The 19,262-nt window shown below is 33.3% G+C and overlaps 2 protein-coding genes and 1 long non-coding RNA gene across 4 annotated transcripts in view; 2 read left to right on the top strand and 1 right to left on the bottom strand.

Moving 5' to 3' along the window:
- The first annotated feature begins 10,827 nt into the window (after positions 1-10,827).
- LOC111393902 (protein FAR1-RELATED SEQUENCE 5-like) lies at positions 10,828-13,613 on the top strand. The gene is made up of 2 exons (XM_023019677.1): positions 10,828-13,152; positions 13,245-13,613. Exon 1 carries the CDS (start codon positions 11,154-11,156, stop codon positions 12,195-12,197), a length of 1,044 nt encoding a protein of 347 aa, XP_022875445.1. The 5' UTR covers positions 10,828-11,153; the 3' UTR covers positions 12,198-13,152; positions 13,245-13,613.
- Positions 13,614-13,810: 197 nt separating this feature from the next.
- On the bottom strand, positions 13,811-14,884 carry LOC111393901. Its single transcript, XR_002702510.1, has 2 exons — positions 14,795-14,884; positions 13,811-14,253 (listed from the first exon to the last, which is right to left on the bottom strand). It is a non-coding gene; the product is annotated as an uncharacterized LOC111393901 (long non-coding RNA).
- A 383-nt stretch (positions 14,885-15,267) lies between these two features.
- The window catches only part of LOC111393900 (protein arginine N-methyltransferase 1.6), a 14,735-nt gene continuing 10,740 nt past the window's right edge, over positions 15,268-19,262 (top strand). Inside the window, exons 1-7 of one of the 2 annotated variants that reach the window (XM_023019676.1) lie at positions 15,599-15,681; positions 16,142-16,256; positions 16,488-16,722; positions 17,553-17,678; positions 18,490-18,654; positions 18,738-18,856; positions 18,940-19,043. In XM_023019676.1, coding sequence (XP_022875444.1) covers positions 16,510-16,722; positions 17,553-17,678; positions 18,490-18,654; positions 18,738-18,856; positions 18,940-19,043 — 727 coding nt within the window. In that variant the 5' untranslated portion in view covers positions 15,599-15,681; positions 16,142-16,256; positions 16,488-16,509. Of the gene's footprint in view, positions 15,682-16,141; positions 16,257-16,487; positions 16,723-17,552; positions 17,679-18,489; positions 18,655-18,737; positions 18,857-18,939; positions 19,044-19,262 lie in introns of both variants that reach the window. The other variant, XM_023019675.1, reaches the window with a different exon arrangement.

Here is a 19,262-nt window from a genome sequence, read left to right as displayed (position 1 = left end):
GTCGTTAATTAAATAAACATATCCATATCGTGAGAAATCATCAATGAAAGTTATGAAATATTTATTCCCACATATAGTGGAAAGCAAAGGTCCACTGATATCAGTGTGAATTAAGTCCAAAATTCCATTACTCCTAGTCGAACCCTTCCTCGTAGACTTAGTTAACTTTTCTCTTATACAATCTATACAGGTGTCAAAATCGGAGAAGTTTAAGGAATGAAGTATCTCATCTTTTACTAATCTTTTCATTCTATCCTTAGAAATATGACCCAATCGCTTATGCCACAACATAGAGGATGATTCACGAATTAAAGCCCTTTTCTTTGATACATTTGTAACACACGAGACATCACCAAAAGAAGCCAAAGATAATTTATATAAACCATCACATAAAATGTCATTTCCAATCAAACAAGAATCATTAAATAACTTAACCATTCCATTACCAAAATTAAATGTAAAACCACAAGCATCAAGTTTTGGTATAGAAATTAAATTCCGTCTCATCTGCGGTACATAAACTGTATTTTCCAAAACAAGATAAAAATCAGATTCTAAAGTTAACTTCACTACTCCTATGAATTCAACCTTCACTTGGAATCCATTTGCAACGCTCAAACTTACTTCATTCTCACTTGGCCTCCGTTTGCTTATGAACCCCTGCAAGGAATTCGCAATATGAATACTAGCTCCTGAGTCTAATCACCAAGAATTCAAAGGTACATCTACTAAAAAAGACTCAAAACAAACTAAGGCCAAGGGAATACCTGAAGAACTCTTCTTCTTTTCCAACCAAGTCTTGAACTTAAAACAGTCTTTCTGCCAGTGACCCTTTTTTTTACAAAACTTGCATTGATCATTTTTCTTTATAACTGCTTTGGGACCACTAAGATTTTTATTCTGCTGACTTCGGTGGGACTTATTACCCTTACGAAACTTAGGTTTATGATTATGAGAAGGCTCCTTATTCTGTGATGGCTGAAAAGCTAATTGCACAATTTCAACAGTTTCACGGCGCATCCTATACTCTTCTTGGGCACACACTGCTATGAGGTCATTCAAATTCCACTTATCCCGCTGAGCATTGTAAGCAACCTTAAACTGATTAAACTTGCTAGGAAGTCTATTCAAAATATGATAGACCAGGAAAGGCTCCGCAATGGGAATGTCAAGAGACTTTAACTTAGATGATATATTTTTCATTTTCATGACATGCTCCCTAACACCATTTGTGCCATCATATTTCATGCTCATAAATTTATCCATCAGATCCCCAGTTTCGGCTTTATCAGACTCAATAAATTTTTCTCCTATGGCATCCATAAAACTTTTAGCATTTTCATTATCAGGGATGGCACCTAGAATGGAATCAGATATCGATCACTTAATGATTTTCAAACAAAGTTTGTTAGCCCTTTCCCACTTTTCATGCTCAACTACATATTCAACGGTACTCTTATCTGTGGGTTTTTCAAGCTTTTTCTCCATTGCAAAATCCAAGCCCAAAAGACCAATTACTATTTCTACGTCTCGTTTCCATCTCACATAGTTATTCTCAGTCAAAGTTTCAATAGCAGACATTTGATTTGAAAGAGATGAGGCATTATAAACTGCGGAAGCATAAAATATCACACTCAATATCATCCAAACGTAATGCATGCAATCAAATGGATGATGAAATATCCAACTAATTAATATGGGCTATTAATTAGATAATTCGTAATTTAAATCGAAATATATGAATTTTATTACGGTAAGAGTTTAGGTGCATCATCATAAAGTCACCTTTGGGTCAACAATACAACATGCTATAAGGTACTCTTAAAACACATCATGCAGCTAGTCAGCAAAAACTCATTGGTTTTCAAAATTCCAACACCTTTGGGCAGAAGGAATTTCTGAACCAAAATAATCTCGTTAAACTTTCTCATGCCATTTTCCAAAAATATTACATATACTAACACCTTTGGGCGATATATTATATGCAATAAATCAAAAGTTGTTGGGCAAAAATATATGTATTTTTATTGTAGAGAAATCGAATAAATAATAATGAGTGTGCCACTTTGGCAGCTACCACCCATTTTTATTTCAAAATATTTCTCTTAGTGGGAAAACAAGAATCGTCGCAAGGCCCATAGAAAAATTCAATCACAAAATAATAATCATGTAACAAATCATAATCATTAATCGATAAACGGTAAAATTTATATGTAATTTGGAAACAAAATGGGCAACAAAATTCAATATTTCAATATATATAAAAATTGAAATTTAAACTCGCAGATAATGACAACATTTAAATGAAATAATACAAAAGTCGTCAATTAATTTTATTATTTATTCAATATATAATTTTAATCGGGTCAAATTTAAATAAAATTTTAATTGAGTTGAAATTGAAATCTTAGGGTTGAACCTTTTAAAAGTTCAATTTAATACCCTTTGAAAATTACATATTAACCATGAATTTAAATTAAAAATAGGTCCCTCAATATTTAAAATTGCTTGACAGGTCCTTATTTTAGAAATTGCTCACTTAATTGCACACAGGGGTCTCTAAACTCATAAATTGCAAGAGAGGCCCCCGTCTCCATTTACTCTGCCCGTTTCTAGAAATTTTTTTTTTTTTTTTATATAGGTTTCAACTGGCCCATATTAAAAAACAAAATGGCACTCAAAATCAAGCGGCCCCCCACATCCCCTTAAAGAAATCATTGCAGGCCATTAAAAAATAATTTCACAATTGCTGAGTTTCAATAAACAATGTCAATGACTTCCACAATTAAAAAATTGGATTCAACACTTATCTAATTTCATGTGGTAGCTGCAAATTGTTAAACAAATGGAATTTATTCACAATTGAAAACTGAATCCATATGAACGAATTCATCAAACTGGCCACCGCAATTTTGAATCGTATTCAATAGGGCTTTTTAAATTCAATACACAAATCTCTCCATCTTTGGTAAAGAGTAGGAGGAAAAATACACGTACGAGGGAGCAAGAATACGGTGGTTTTGCAGAGAACCAAATCTATAAATTTGGGGAAGTAGAAGGGGGCAGTCCATCGTGTTCAAGCTATGCATATACTTATATATACATACACGAATTATATGCACAGAAAACTTTTAATGCAAGGACAAAAGGGTTTAAAACAATAATTGGTTTTTAATTATGGATTTTGATCTTAACACGAGGCTCTGATACCAATTGTTAATATTTAAGTTCTATCATGTTAAGAATCAAGAATCACCACATAATAAATTAATAAAACGAATTCATACTTGCGGAAGCCATTGTTGATATGAATAATTGTTGTAATAGCAACCAAGATTTTCCCCTCCTTACTCCTCACAAAGTAATAGCTATCAATGGGGCAAGCCAATAAAACATATGGAGAGGAGAGGGGACCTAGCCTTTATATAGGAAATAATTGAGCCGTCCCATTACGACTAGAATTCTAATTAGGGTTTATTTCCGGCCCACATACTTTAAATTACCACATTAAAATAATTACAACCCGTAAAGTGTAAAAGGCCCAATTGATCACTTAATAAATTTGGCCCAAATACAATTACCATTATGAGCCATATATCTAACACGTAAAATTTTGCAATCGAATGTGAAACCCACATATGGAATTATTAATTATTCCAACAGAAGATGCATTGACATGGAAGAAGAAGGAGATTAGGAGAAGAAAGTGACCCTTTTCCTTTTCTTTTCTTTTTAGTCTGCAAAACTTGTCACTTGACCTTGTCCGAGTATATAACTAATCCGACCCAGCAACAAACAAACTGTAGAACAAAGAAATGAAAATGACGAAGTTTCGACTTTTAAATTGTCTACCGGCTGCAAGAACCGGGATCAAGTTGCACGAAACGAGGGAAGTTTAAAGACCAGTAACCAAATAAACGCAGAGTAATGCTATTTATGGAGGCTTGTGAGTTGTGACTGTAACTTGGCTGGAATTCAAAACTCTACTAGCATAGTAATATAATAAAATGCAGTATAATTTAGAGGATGTTTAAGGCTATCAGGATTTAGATTTTTTGTAGATCGTAATAGAAATTTTTGAAATGTGTAATTGTAAAATTATAAGACCTTAAATAGATGTGATTAATAATGATTGTTTGACTTTGATATGGATTAAAATCCGATTTTAATTCACACCAAACCGTTCTTAATTGTGAACAAGACTCATGGTCAATTGTATGCATAAATAGCATTATCGACAAATCATACTCTCAAGTTATATTCTTTGACCCTGATTTTTAGAAAAAAAAATCTCATTTTATTTTAGTTTTAAGAGTCGACGGATCAATTTGAACTGGACTAATTGATTTAACTAAAACATCGATCGACTAACCTATTGTTTGATCAAGTTGTTGCTAGCGATCTGGATTATCAATTATGGTCGCCACCGGCCAGTAAGATTTTCTTGTCCAATTTTGGCATGTAAAATACTCTATGGAGGATTGGTACAAGTTTTACTTACAAAGATGAAGTTAAGAGTTTTATTTTTCAATCATGTTACAATTGCGCTTGTGTGATATGGTAGAAAATCTAGTCATTTATTTGAATAACAATTACTCAAATCAACAGTCGAATCTTTTACACATCACATAATGTAAAGAACAATGTACATTTTGAATATACAACTAGTATTATCCTTTATTTTTTAACTTATCAGTTCCTTTCTATTGATCTAACAAAGTTGTCGACTAGTCAAACCTCCAATTAGGGATTAGGAGTTGAGGTTAGGTGGATTAGGAAATACGAATATTTGTTATCATTGACATATTTTTTAATGAAACTATTAGAGATCCTTTTGTACATATTTATTAAAGATTTGGCACCGATCAAGGGTAGAGGTTTCTTTTCGAAAGATAAAAGAAGTGTTTTTTCTTATGTATTCTTGATACACCAGAGTTTATATATAGATGTAGTAGGATCTGTACTGCACTACACATTTTTTAAAGATTTGAAGCTTTCAATGCAAAATTCTATTTTTAATTTATTAAATATTAAAAGACTATTTCACCTTTTCTAAATTAGGTCAAATTAAAATTTAATGCTGACTTTGAGTTAACTAACGAATTTTTGGATGAAGATCATTTAAATGTCCTTCCGTTGCACAATTTTGAAAGATTTGATAGCATCTGCTACAATTTAAAGGCTCGAGTGTAATCAACATTATTTCGTAAGATTTGGAGCCTTTCCTACAAACTTCCTTATAAATTTAGCGATAATGGATGAAGAGTCTATTAAACTTTACTATTCCATCATGGAAGAATGTTTTTAAGCACTAGATGTATACCCTAGTTTGATCCCATTATTTTCAAAATATATTTTTTTATCTTTTTTTTTTTTAATTAAACATTCTTAAATAAAATAATACTATAAGAAAATTAAAAAAATTCTTATTTTTTAACTACATATTCTACATCAATTTCCTTTTCTCAAATGCATTATTTGCTTTAAAAAATGGGCTCAAACAGGCCTATAACGTGGAGTGTAAAATTGGATTCTCAAAAAAATAGTGAAGTTCAAAAAATATTGGTCAAATTCAGGCACAAGGTGAGAATGGACTCCACGATTGTTGCAAAAATCAGGTCATGCCGATTTGACATGCAATTTTTTGACACAATTCATTTTACATTTCGTGATACATTTGACCTCTCGTGATACTAACATTAGATCATTTCCAATGATGGTATGAACTTGAATGTAAATTGGTATCTCTAAAATCATTTTGCACATTATTTACACTCCGGTGGATCTAAATACAAATTTTATTTTAATCGAAAGATCTAAATTCATTTTTTTTGCTAACTATGAATGTTAAGAAAATGTAAGTTTATATCTTTCTTTATATTTCCTACTATGAAATACAAATTGCATTTTCTTTGCATTTCTTCATTGAAGAGGTGTTCAATCACTTTCAAAATCTAAATTATAATCTAATCTATTTTATATCACGATTAAAGATGCTCTTAAAGTTGGTACAGATTAGATTATATGCTACAAAATTTACGAATAATGTGAAATCGTGAATAATAAGCGAATTTTAAAAGTACAAAATCGTATTTGAGAACGGGTTAATTTTAAAAATGACCCGATCAAACCCCTTATTTTCCACTTTGACTTTTCAATTATTTAATGCCCTTGTTTGAGCCCCATTTTGATGGGAAAAATGAATTTTTGAATAGTGTATTGATGTTAAATATGTGGTTAAAAAATAAGAAATAATTTTGAATTTACGTGTAATATTATATTATTAAATAATATGTGATTGAAATTATGTCAAAACACTGTTGAATAATTCATTTTCTCCAAAAAATAGGGATCAAACAAGGGCAATATTTTTACAATGGCCTTTTGGACGTAAAAGATAAAGATTTCCTTAAATATATTATACAATTACAAAATATTTTTTTTTAAAAGATTGGGCCCGGTTGTGTGGAATTTTAAGAATTGATTTTTTTACCATTAGAAGAAAAGTGGGGTCCACATGTGAGAGAAAAAGTCAAAAATCATGGCCGACATCGTGAAATAACGGTCAAAAAATCAATTTTTTTGGGTAAAAAATCCCTCCTAAACAGGTTGATAGTTTAGTTAACAAGTGAAAATCAAACACTTCTCACTTAAAATTTTAAAATCAACTAACTGTTTTTTATCTATTTATTCAAACACATATAAAAACGCTCTCATTTTCCATCTTCTTCAACCTCAAAATCTTTTTAATATGTAGATAAATTTTTTAATAGATTTATAATTTTTTTCAGCATGAACAAGAAGATTCATCTGTATATATAAATTATTTTATACCAACACAACAACTAACATGGCTAGTTGTATTTTTTTGAATAAATTTCTTTTGTCACTATTGTTAAGCTGAATTTTTGATCTTTTTTCTAATAATTAAAAATTTTATTTCGTCATGAAGATATGGTTGTAATTCTGATTTGTAACTTTGGTGATTTTCAAATTGGATAAAAGGAACGATGGATATGAAAATGGACGAGTGATACAAGTGGTGGTTTTCCAATTTCTATAAGAGATGGTACATCGTATGTGGGAATGTGCCATGATTTACAAAACAAGTTGAATGTCGATCATTCTCAATACGATATGGAACTAAGATTTCAATTCAACGAGCATTCATCTATTCCGATTTCACCTATGATGGTTACTTTTGATGCTGAAGTCAACTACATATTCGAATTAAACAAAATGCACACGACTCGTTTTTACGTGACTTTATTGAGAAAAAATATCACCAAAAGTGAATACGAAGATTCAGATAGAACGGATGACAATATCAATGATTTTTGGAACACGGCGTAGATAAACTATGAGGATAATGTGATTATTCTCAAGACAATTGCTCCTTATCGTGATTTCGCTTTATCCACAGAATTTTTTCGGTAGTTCACGACAACGAGAATGAAAATGAATTTAAAAATGAGGGTTTGATTGCTTTATCTCGTCAGAGACATGAGTGGAGTGGGATCTTATAGGTTGGATCGAGTGGACCGTCCTCTAATTCTTCACTTATGATTCTCGATGATGAGGATTGTCATGTGGAGCAACTGTTTGAAAACAAAGAAAGATTTGCAGGAAGCCGTGCATCGAATGATATTATAAATATAACTTTGAGTTCAAGGTAAAGAAATCGAACAAGTCATTGTTGACTATTGTCTGCGTCGACGGTAGTTGCCATTAGCATTTGCAAGCGACTAAGATGTATATGAATGAGTTATTTATAGTTACAAGTATACACGGGAACATAATTGCGAAGTGAAAATTCGTCAAAATGATCACAGGCAAGCTTAAGCATAATTTTTTGGTTGATAGATAATGCACAAGTATCGAAATCCATCATTTACGAACCTTTGGACATTATTAACGACTCCGTCAATTGTACAGAGTGGTTATGAGCTACTAGAAAGACTGAAAGGCTAAAGAATAGGCGTCGAAGGATTTAATGGATTCAGTCGATGAGATTTATGCTAAATTGGCTAGGTACCGCCATAACATGGGAACAACTAATCCTAACTTAGCATTTTTTATTGACGATGGAGAGCCGAAATTGCTTTAAATTTGTTTTATGGCTTTTGAACAATGCATTCAATGATTATATAGTCGTGCTGGTTATGTATAGAGGCTTTGCAACAAGAAAATTATGTTTTCCTCATTATGCAGCTGAATATTGGAGAGCAGCATATGTTGAGACAATATTTCCTCTACCGAATGAAGTCAAATAGGAAATTTCTAACCATATTCTCCCATTTAATAGTTTATTGTCATCATAAGTTGAATCACGCCCACGTATGTCTAGAATATCGTGTATCAGAGAGTTTTCTCGACTGCGTAGGTGCGAAAAATGCAGAACAATAGGGCATACTCGCAAATTCTGTACAAGTCAAATTCCCCTAAATGACAATTAAATCGATCTGTAATAATATTGTTGTTAAATAAACGTATTTACATTTATTTTACAATATTTAAAATTATTTCATAATATGTATAATTATTTCATAATTAAATAAATAATTACAATGTAAAACATTTATATAAGTTTTATAATATTTACAATTATTTCATAATTAAATAAACAATTGAATATACAATATTTATGAATAAAAATTGAATTCGTACAAATTACACGCTAACGTATTGCTCCAAATTTGTATTTCATCTTACCAAAATTCAAGTATTAGAACACTAAACAAGAAATAATAGTGTAAGGAGTAATCTTAAAAAATTGAAGGAATCGAATTGTAACTACTATACGCAAGACGTACACTAATTTATACGAATGCTAATAAAAAATAAATAATTTAATAAATTAATGGAGAAGAACCAAAAGAAAAATTACAAACAAAAATAAAAAAAAAGTTATTATAAATATTTTTAATTAAAATTGAAATAATTAAAATTAAAAACAAATATTATTTAACCAAAATTGGAAAAAATTAAAAAAATTTAAATTGAATAAAAAATTATATATTAATATGAAGAAAAAAATATAAATTTTAAAACTATTTTCAAAAAAATTATAATAAAAACAAAACAAATTAAATAAAAATGTTATGAAAGTTAAATAAAGAATATATAAATATTATTAAATTAAAATTGAAAAAATTAAGTTTTATCATAAAAAGAAAAGAATAAAAAAATTTAAAATCTAAAAAAATATTATTTATAATATGAACAAAAAAATTAAGAAATTTAAACATTATTTTAAAAAATTATAATAAAAACAAAACAAATTAAATAAAAATGTTATGAAAGTTAAATAAAGAATATATAAATATTATTAAATTAAAATTGAAAAAATTAAGTTTTATCATAAAAAGAAAAGAATAAAAAAATTTAAAATCTAAAAAAATATTATTTATAATATGAACAAAAAAATTAAGAAATTTAAACATTATTTTAAAAAATTATAATAAAAACAAAATAAATTAAACAAAAGAAAAAACAAATGAGAAAAAAAATAAAAAAGCAAAAAAAGTGGGCCGACTTTTTGACCCGAACAAGTGCTGGGCTAAATAGTCGAGCCACTCATAACAATTGAATTGGTCAGCCCAACTGACACTTATAGTCGGTGAGTCGATTTTCGTCGAAAATGACGTGAATCATAGCTTCCGTTGACTTAAATTTTATTTATTTATTTATTTATTTATTTTTTGCCAAAATTCATTCTAAACCTAATAACCTATCGAAATAATGAAGAATAAATATTATAAATAACAATTTAATACACAAATTCACAAACACATACAAAATGAAAAATCAATCTCTTAAATCCAAAAAAAAAAAAAAAGAAAAAAAAGCAAACTTTATTGAAGATAACAAGTGAGTTTTGTGGTAGTCGGTATTGGATAGACTGTAGGATGACAATTTCAATCGGATACGATTGTAAAGACTCTGTAAATTTTCTCATTTTTTTTTCTTTTTTCTCGTCTCCTTTCTTTGTCGATGATGAGGACAATTTTGGCAAGTGATATATAAAATTTCTATTCAACATATATTTTTTATTTATTATTATTATTATTATTATTATTATTATTATTATTATTATTATTATATATTTTTTTTTCAAATTGTCATGATCAATGTGAAAATATGACCGGTCAAATGACCATTTCCTATTTCCTATTGAATAATGCTGCTGGTACATTGTGCCATCCAATATGGTATCCAAAATAGTGACGTGACGTTTTTTTCCCCAATTTCTCGCGCCCAGAAAAAAACCAACAAATTAAAACAAAACAAATAAAAAACAAGCCCTACCATTTTTCATTTTCCTTTCCCGTTCACTCCCTCCCTCTATTCACCACCCACCTGCCCGCCCGCATCCACTCCGACGACGTCTCCTCAATGCAATCGACACTCCGTTTCCTCCACAAGCCCTAGCTTCTATCTACATTTTCACATTCATTCCCTCTCTCTACTCACTGCCTACCTTCCGCAACCACTCCAGCCGTTCGTTCCCGTTCCCGGCGCCCGTGACAGCGACCCCTTTTTCTGCAACGCGTTCGACACCCTCGTAATGGAAGGGTTTTCAGACCAATTTATGTCATTCCCCGATGTGGTTGCCGGTCGATTTGAAGATACCACCAGCTCAAATGGTACTTTTCTTTTTCATTTCCATTCGAAATATCATAGTTTAGGCTGTAGAAAATTCCATTTGAAATGAACCCTTGATTTTCCTTCTTCCTCCGTTTCTGTAGAGAACGACATGTATATTGAAGGAGGGTCACATGATGTTTCGGACAACATGGTTGTTGAGATCGCCGACCAAGGTATGCGTTCTTCATTCGTGAATTTTGCAGTTATAATTTCGTCATATGCCCAATGTCAATAAATGGCCAGATTAAAATAGTTGAATTTTGATATTTGAAATGCTTCTTTGTGTTCTGTTTGATAGAGATGAAGTGCTATAAGTGTTAGGTTCAACATTGGATGACATATTTCATAAAAAATTGGAAAGCAGCCTAATTGCTTATCACCATATTATTTACATTGAAACAATCATATCATGTCTATTGGTGTAAAGCCTAACGTGAAATGGCATTCTTGAAGGAGTGGATGTTAACTCATCTAATATTCTGGGTGACGACGTTTTGGCCAACAAAATGGTAGGTGTTGAAAATGAGATAGTTGTGCCTACGGTTGGTATGAAATTTGCGGATGAGACCGAAGTATTCGAATTTTACAAGAGAGATGCTTATCATGTAGGATTTCCTATTAGAAAACGAACTACAAAGAGGGAAGATGATGAGATAGTAAGGAGTATGAGTTTTACCTGTAGTCGAGAAGGGCGACGAAATCGTAACCAAAGTACTTCCTTGAATCCTTTACCAACAATCCAAACTGGGTGTAAAGCCAGATTGATTGTGTCCTCTGATGCACATGGAATATTTCGAATAAACATTGTGCATTTAAAGCATAACCATAAAATGAATCCATCTAAGTCTAGGTTGTACAGATGTAATAGGCAAGTTAGTGAACGTGTGAAAAGAAGGCTTGAGGTAAATGACATAGCAGGAATACCATTGCATAAGAGCTTTAATTCAACTGTAGTGGAGGCAGGTGGTTTTGATAACATGACATGTGTTGAGAAAGACTGCAGAAACCTCATCGAGAGAGTGCGATGTTTAAGACTTTGGGAAGGGGATGTCATTGCAATTCAAGCATATTTCTCGAAAATGCAAACTCGTAGTCCTGGTTTTTTCTTTTGTATGGACTTGGATGATGATTGTCGATTGAGAAATGTGTTTTGGACAAATAACAGAAGTCGTGAAGCGTATAAGGAATTTGGGGATGTCGTTACGTTTGATACCACATACCTCACTAACAAGTATGATATGCCTTTTGCTCCTTTCGTGGGGGTCATTCACCATGGGCAATCAACTATTCTTGGTTGTGGTTTGGTTTCAAATGAAGATACTAACACATTTGTTTTGTTATTTCGGACATGGCTAGAATGCATGAATGATCAAGCTCCTAATGGAATACTTACAGATCAAGATCGAGCTATGCAAAATGCTATTCAAATTGTCTTCCCTAACACGAAGCATAGATGGTGCTTATGGCATATACTAAAGAAGTTGTCGAAAAAGTTTGGCTCTCACAAAGCCAAAGGCTCAATATTACATTATACATGCGTTAGTCTATGACACATTAAGTTGTGAAGAATTTAAGAAAGGATAGTTGAATATGCTTGATCATTTTGAATTACGAGATCATGATTGGTTGAGTGGACTCTATAAAGAGAGAAGTCGTTGGGTACCATGCTACCTGAACACTACATTCTGGGTTGGTATGTCAACCACACAAAGGAGTGAGAGCATGAATGCATTTTTTGACGGCTATGTGCATTCGAAAACTTCTTTAAAGCTTTTTGTTGAGTAATATGAGCGGGCGTTGCGAAGTAAAGTGGAGAAGGAATTTCAAGCTGATTTTAGATCATTTTCACAAATGATTCCATGTGCCACTAAGTACGATATGGAGAAACAATTTCAAGATGTGTGTACCTTATCAAAATTTAGAGAGTTCCAACAAGAATTCACGAGGAAGGTATACTGTGAAGTCTTATCTACGACAGACTTTCTCGGGTAAACGAAGTACGAAGTACGTGAGGATATCATTCTCAGTGAAGGAATGAAGAAAAGAATATTTACAGTTCATTTCCGTAGAGACAATTGTGAGATTGATTGCAATTGTCATTTGTTTGAGTTTCGAGGCATCATTTGCAAACACTCAATATCGGTTTTAATTTGGAATGATGTACAATTGCTTTCGAAGAAGTATGTCTTGCGAAGATGGAGGTGAGATGTTAGTAGACCATACATGCGGGTTCAAGCAACATACGATGGTTTGGTTTGTACAGTTGAACAATTAAGGTATGAGAGGTTGTGTCACGCTTTTACTAAGATGGCAGATTTGGTAGCGCGAAACGAATAACAGTCTAATCATCTATTAGGGTGGATTGAATTCCAAACAAACTATTTTTTGCACGTGCCTGAAGCTCGGAATGACGAAAGCTTACGAAAAGAAAGGGTGCCCCCCAAAAAATTGCGCAAAAAAAGTCCGTTGGAGGCGAGTTCAAAAAAATCAAAGGGTCGAAAAAAGGTTTTGCTATCTCTACATTACTCTTATCAGTTAATGGTTTGTGTAATCATTTAATTGCCTTTTAACCAACTTATTGTTTTCAACATGTGCAGGTTCCAACAAATTCAACCCTTTTGATTAAATGTAGTAGATCGGAAGAAAACGTCGCGAACACACAAAATGATGATGAGGTCGAAGATCACTGCATCTTATCTTCTCAAACACATCAGTCTTTTATACGCAAGAGAGCGTTGACGGTTTTGAACGTTTGCAATCGGATTCGTGAATATGGAATGAGGTAGAATGTAGTATCGCTTTATGGACGTATTCTTTTTTTCCAAGATGTATAGCCTCTTTGTTTTAACCATGGCCATTTCAAATTGGCCTATTCTGTTGTTATATAACTATTAGTAACATGAGATTGCATTTTGACTTCATCAAAATTATTGTTGTAACGTAATATCATTCTCATTTGAGCTGTTTTGTTATGAGTTTAGCCTTTGCTTCATTTGAGCTGTTTTTTTATGTTTTGATGGTCTCAACATTTTTTAGATTGGCTTAATCAGGGAGATGTAAACTGAACAAGGGATTTAACCTCCCAAGTTTCAACTGAACAAGGGATTTAAATTGAAATACTCAACCATGAAGTAAACATACACATAGAACCTGCCAAAATGGATTTTATGGAACAAGGGATTTATTTCAGCTTGCATTTGCAAATCTGCCAAAATGCTTCTTTATGTGAAGTAAACATAAATATACAACCATGGATAGTGCCTGAACATTAACGTAAATACAAGTGAAATTGAAATATCCTATTACTGGCATTACATAAGTTCAATGGTAAGCTACAACTACATGAAGACACAAACATAAACATAAAGATCAATTTTATTCCCTATCTTTAATTCCACAACACTTTTCAACATGTCATCAATTGTTTTTTTGGACAGTCATACAGTTGATGCCACCCATTCTTGGAGGCTTTCGACTTTTGTCTCTCGGGATATTTCTAAGATGTAATACATTATCGACTCCACGTCACTGGAGTCTACTTCCCACATTCTGGAAATAGCATGGATAGCCGCACCTCCTATTCTTTCCAGCCATTGATTAATACAACTGCAAGTTATCACAAATTCCTTCATCAGGTAGCAAACAATTTGGAGAAATAATCTCACTTCATAAACACTCACCGAACTAAGTTGAACGTTATTTTCAGTGAAACAATGACGGTTATTTCAACACAGTTATTCCGACTTGTGGAAATAACTATCGCAATTGAAAAACAGCCAAACTAAGTTGAACTAAGTTGATACAGAACATTCACATGAACTAGCACAATCTACATTATGAGACACAGCTCGAAATAAGATGAAGATTATACACTAAACAACAGTGAGGAACTTGCCGCCTAAATGAGAGCACTTAGTCGATCCCAATTCATCAACTCTGAAGGTGAGTAAATATAAATCCCCTTTAATTGTCAGATTACTAATATGAAAAAAAAATTAAATAAATAAAAAGGCTGTCAAAAAAATATGAAAAATTGAAACCCAATTTTTTTTTTTTTTTTTGGATAAACCCAAATTCGAAGAAGACTGAAACCCATTTTCGAAGAACAGGGAAACCCATTTTCGAAGAAGAGTCAGATTACTCATACCGTCATCGACGTTGTAGATATCGGCGTTCATCTGTGTAAAACTCGTGAAACCTGAAACCTAGAAAGGGCAAATAAATGATTAATTTTCCAAAAATAAGTGAAACATATTCAAGAGAGAAGTCTAACTACTCATTCCGTCGTTGTGTCAGGCTCGTGGAGGAAACAGAGTGTCAACTGCGTTGAGGAGACGGCGTCGCCGTCGCAGTTGCCGTAGTGGATGCGGGCGAGCGGGCAGTAAATATAGAGAGGGAGTGAACATGAAAAGAAAATGAAAAATGGTAGGGCTCGTTTTTGATTTGTTTTGTTTTAATTTGTTGGTTTTCTTCTGGGAGCGAAAAATTGGGGAAAAAATGTCACGTCATTATCTTGGACATCATATTGGATGACACAATGTACCAGTATCATTATTCTTTCCTATTTCCTCTTTTTAAAAATTGTTTAACCGATTTATAAACACGGATGCATTTGCACATCGAGCCGTGACAGTGTCACAATCGGCCACGCTCCATGTATAATGCCCTCCTCTTCTGGAAATCCACACTCTACTGCTCCCGCCATCGCGCTATTACACTTTCCAGAGCCCTCCTTTCACTCTCTCAGTTGAACCCCAGAGCCACCACGCCCGCCGCCACTAGAATGATGAGTTCCTCCTCCGCCTCCGGGTCGGCTCAGCGAATTTTCCAGCTTAAACTCAACCCACTCACTGGCGACTCGGAATGGGTAGTCATAGAAGAAGAAGAAAACGAAAGTGCAAAATTCGGAAAGCAGCAGCCTCTCCTCGCTACGACGTCGTACCTCGACATGCTCAACGACACCCCGCGAAACAAAGCCTTCCGTCAAGCAATCGAGAAGGCCATCACTAAACCTTGTCACGTTCTTGATATTGGGTACTTGAAAATATAGTTCAACTTAAAAATATGTTCATTTAATTCGCTCATTATTGATGTTTTTGTATTAAGTGAGTCGATGGGACTAATTTGATTTATTTATTATTTCACTTTTGACTGGTAATGTGTTGTTTACTGGAAAAACTCTTCCTGATATACACAAGGACGTGATAGGCGCCAATCCACCTCATGCATTCTAGAAGGACCTAGAAGAAGAATAACCTGCAAGTGGGTGGAAAACTATTCTGTTAGAGAGTAAAAATGTGAGGGAAAATCAATTACAAGTAGCTTATAAACAGGGAAGAGTTGGAGGACAATAAGACGCAAATTAGCGAGTCAAAAATATATTGTGGAGAGTACAGCCCTTTCGAAAGGCTGATTGTATTCTGGTTCCGTAATTCAGTTTCGATCAATACATATCATAATTTGTGTTTGTGTCTTGTGCTTTCGTTAATCACAGGTAGATTTCACCATTAACCTGGGGTGGAACCTATCAGGACGAAGTAGTTGCAAACCGAGGATTCTATCTTTGGGAGTTTAAAGAGAACAAAAAGATGAGTAATGTGAAGATAAAGGTAGATTGATTATTTCAAAATGTTAGGATAAAATAAGTTAGTTCGAAATTTAGATAATATTTACATTTTTATGAGCTAGGAGTGGAGATTAAAACTTAAAGGTTGCATTGTTAGCTAAATGCTTTTAATTTTGTTCTGGCATAATATGGGTTACCCAGAGCCACATATACCATAGTTGTTATTAATGATTTAGTTGTTGGTAAATGTACTTCTCTGGTCTTTATCGTACAGTGCTGGAACTGGCTTGTTATCAATGATGGCAGCTCGGGCAATGAGTTTTGGTGATTCAGAGGAGAGGTCTGGTATGAATGGGATGGTGACTGCATGTGAGTCATACCTTCCCATGGTGAAATTGATGCGAAAAGTTCTCCGAGCCAATGGCATGGAAAGGAAGATACGCATCATTAATAAGAGGTCGGATGAATTGGAAATTGGCTTGGATATCCCTTCGCGTGCAGATGTCCTTGTAAGTACCTATATTTTATGTTTGCGTTGAACTTGAGCAATTGATATTCATTTGGTGATTTTCCCTACCACAGAAAATCAGTGTAGCTATTGAGTGAAGATGAGCATACTATGTTTACAGGGGGAACTGAATACATCAATGATTTTTGCTGGGATACTCAAACTTTAAAGAGAAGAAATAATAACGTGAAAGAAATCCTCATTGTACTCATTTTAAATGAGCCTGCCGCAAAATATCTAATGTATTCATCTATACTGTCCATAAACTGGTGGGAATCCAAATGAAAACCAATTGATACTACTTTCATATATCTGCATGCTTTAGTTTCACAGAATCTCATGCTCATTTAGGACCTTTTACCTTAAACATACTAGAAGATGATGCTCTTTTACTTTTGTCCCATAGGAGGAAGAAGATATATAAGAATTTCTTTCCCCCTTCCCTGAAAACTTGGGCTATTGTCTAATGGTTGTGCTGATTGGATCAGAATTTCTTCAACCAAAAAAATAAAAATATAAATCTCCACTCTCTTTTTGATACCTAATCTGTTTGTATACCATTATGTACAAGTAGCATTATTTATTATTTAAATGCCATTTTTTGGCTATTCTTGTTGTATTTATTTTCGGCATCCCTTGTCTTACTTTTGCTTCATAATTTTGGAGGCGTACCTTAAAATGATTTCTTTTAAAAGTTGTTTCTGCAATCCATTTCAAATGCAGGTGACTGTGTAGTTTAGCTGAAATTAGAACTTGTGAAGTAGAACTCCTATGCATAGCAAAATAATACTATTTTCTTATAATCAATAATTATTTATTATTAAATTGCAGGTTAGTGAGATCTTAGACTCAGAGTTGTTGGGAGAAGGGCTAATTCCAACTTTACAGCATGCTCATGAGAAGCTATTGGTGGAAAATCCTCAAACGGTACCTTACCGAGCGACGACTTATGGCCAGGTGACTTACAAAAGCTTTCAATTTTTGTAAATATATTTTTTTGTGTCAACCATGGACGGTTGATCACCTTCCATCTTTTCAACACTTTCTGGTTTGGAAGACTACACATTGTATCATAATAACCTGCATTGTCTTTATTTTTGAGGAATAAATATATTTGCTTTAGTACTAGTGAATTGTATTTCTGGAAGTTGCTTCTCTAACCCATGGCTTGGGGTCCATGATCCATGATGCTTAGCTGTGTAGAGAAAATCATAACTGCTTGTTAATCTCCTTGATGATGATGTAAAATCAAATACCCAGATTTGAGACCTCACCAGTGTTAGAGATTGCTTCCAAGGTTGCAAGGCCAATCTTATCAAACCTGTGAAAGAAAACCATGAGGTTACCTACACCTGATGCTAAAGTTAGTTCTTAGCATGTATCAAAGTGTTAGTAATGTGATTGTAGAGTTTAGGTAGAGATTGTGAAGCAAATTGAATCTTTAAGCAAAATCAAGTTGGAGAAATGTGAATCCAGAAGAAGAAACAGGGGATTAGATTTCCGTCTTCCCGAGAATGCTGGAGCAAAGATTTCAAAAGGAATAAAAATGTAGATAAACTATCAGTTACAAACAGAGAATTTAAGGCAATTTTCAATGATATTTCTGTTGTAAAACTGAATTTGAAATATGAATTCTGCCTCAATTTATGCCAGCCACTTACTTTTGCGTTTAATGAGTATCATGTTCCTATATAATGAAAACTATTTCCCACTATTTTGATTTGACCAATTGACTATTCTAACCTTTTTTTTTTCAATGCCCTTTCAGCTGGTAGAATGCAATTACTTATGGGAGCTGCATGATTTAGTTAATAGAGAGGCAAAAGCATCAGATGGCATTCACCTTGTTCCGAGTGGCACGGATACCGTTTTATGCATTAAAAGACAACAATATGCGATGCATTGTGACACGATCAGAGAAGAGATCAAACTGGTACTAAAGATATGTATATTTAGAAAATCTTCCTTTGCATATTAAAGCATTTAATATTTTACTCAATTTATTATTTCATTCAGCTGTCAGAACCCTTCAAAATTTTTGATTTTGACTTTTGGAAACGGCCAGACAGTTTTAGGGAAACCGAGCTGCACGTAAAGGCTACTAATGATGGTACTATTCATGCTATCATCTCATGGTATAATTTCGTGCAGAGGTGATCATTTCTTGCATATTCTTCTGGGATGATCGTGAAACAATTGTTTTGTTTTTCACCTTCAGGTGGCTGCTTCAGCTTGATAGTGAAGGGACAATCTTTTATTCCACGGGGCCAAAATGGATAGGTAGCTCTTCTGATGTGGAAAAGATAGGATCTTCCCTCCCTCGTAAGTCGAGGTTTTGTTTTATTCTCTCTCTCTCTCTCGCATTCCATGTGCCTCTGAAAGTACATTAGTGGGAATATTAATTCAAATCAACAGGACTGCTTGCGTATATTTAGTACTGATTTTATTAGTTGAATAAAGCATTTATGTGTGAAAGCTCAAAATTATACTTGTTTTTCATCTAACTCGAGGGGGGGGGGGGGGGGGGGGGGGGGAGGGGGG

Source organism: Olea europaea, chromosome 4 (assembly GCF_002742605.1).
Source record: "Olea europaea var. sylvestris chromosome 4, O_europaea_v1, whole genome shotgun sequence".
Lineage (NCBI taxonomy): Eukaryota > Viridiplantae > Streptophyta > Magnoliopsida > Lamiales > Oleaceae > Olea > Olea europaea.
This window is presented reverse-complemented; position numbering and strand designations above follow the sequence as displayed.

Bases quoted from the DNA above. Each gene is read 5' to 3' on its own strand.
- LOC111393902 (XM_023019677.1), top strand. From the start codon at position 11,154: ATGGTAGGTGTTGAAAATGAGATAGTTGTGCCTACGGTTGGTATGAAA.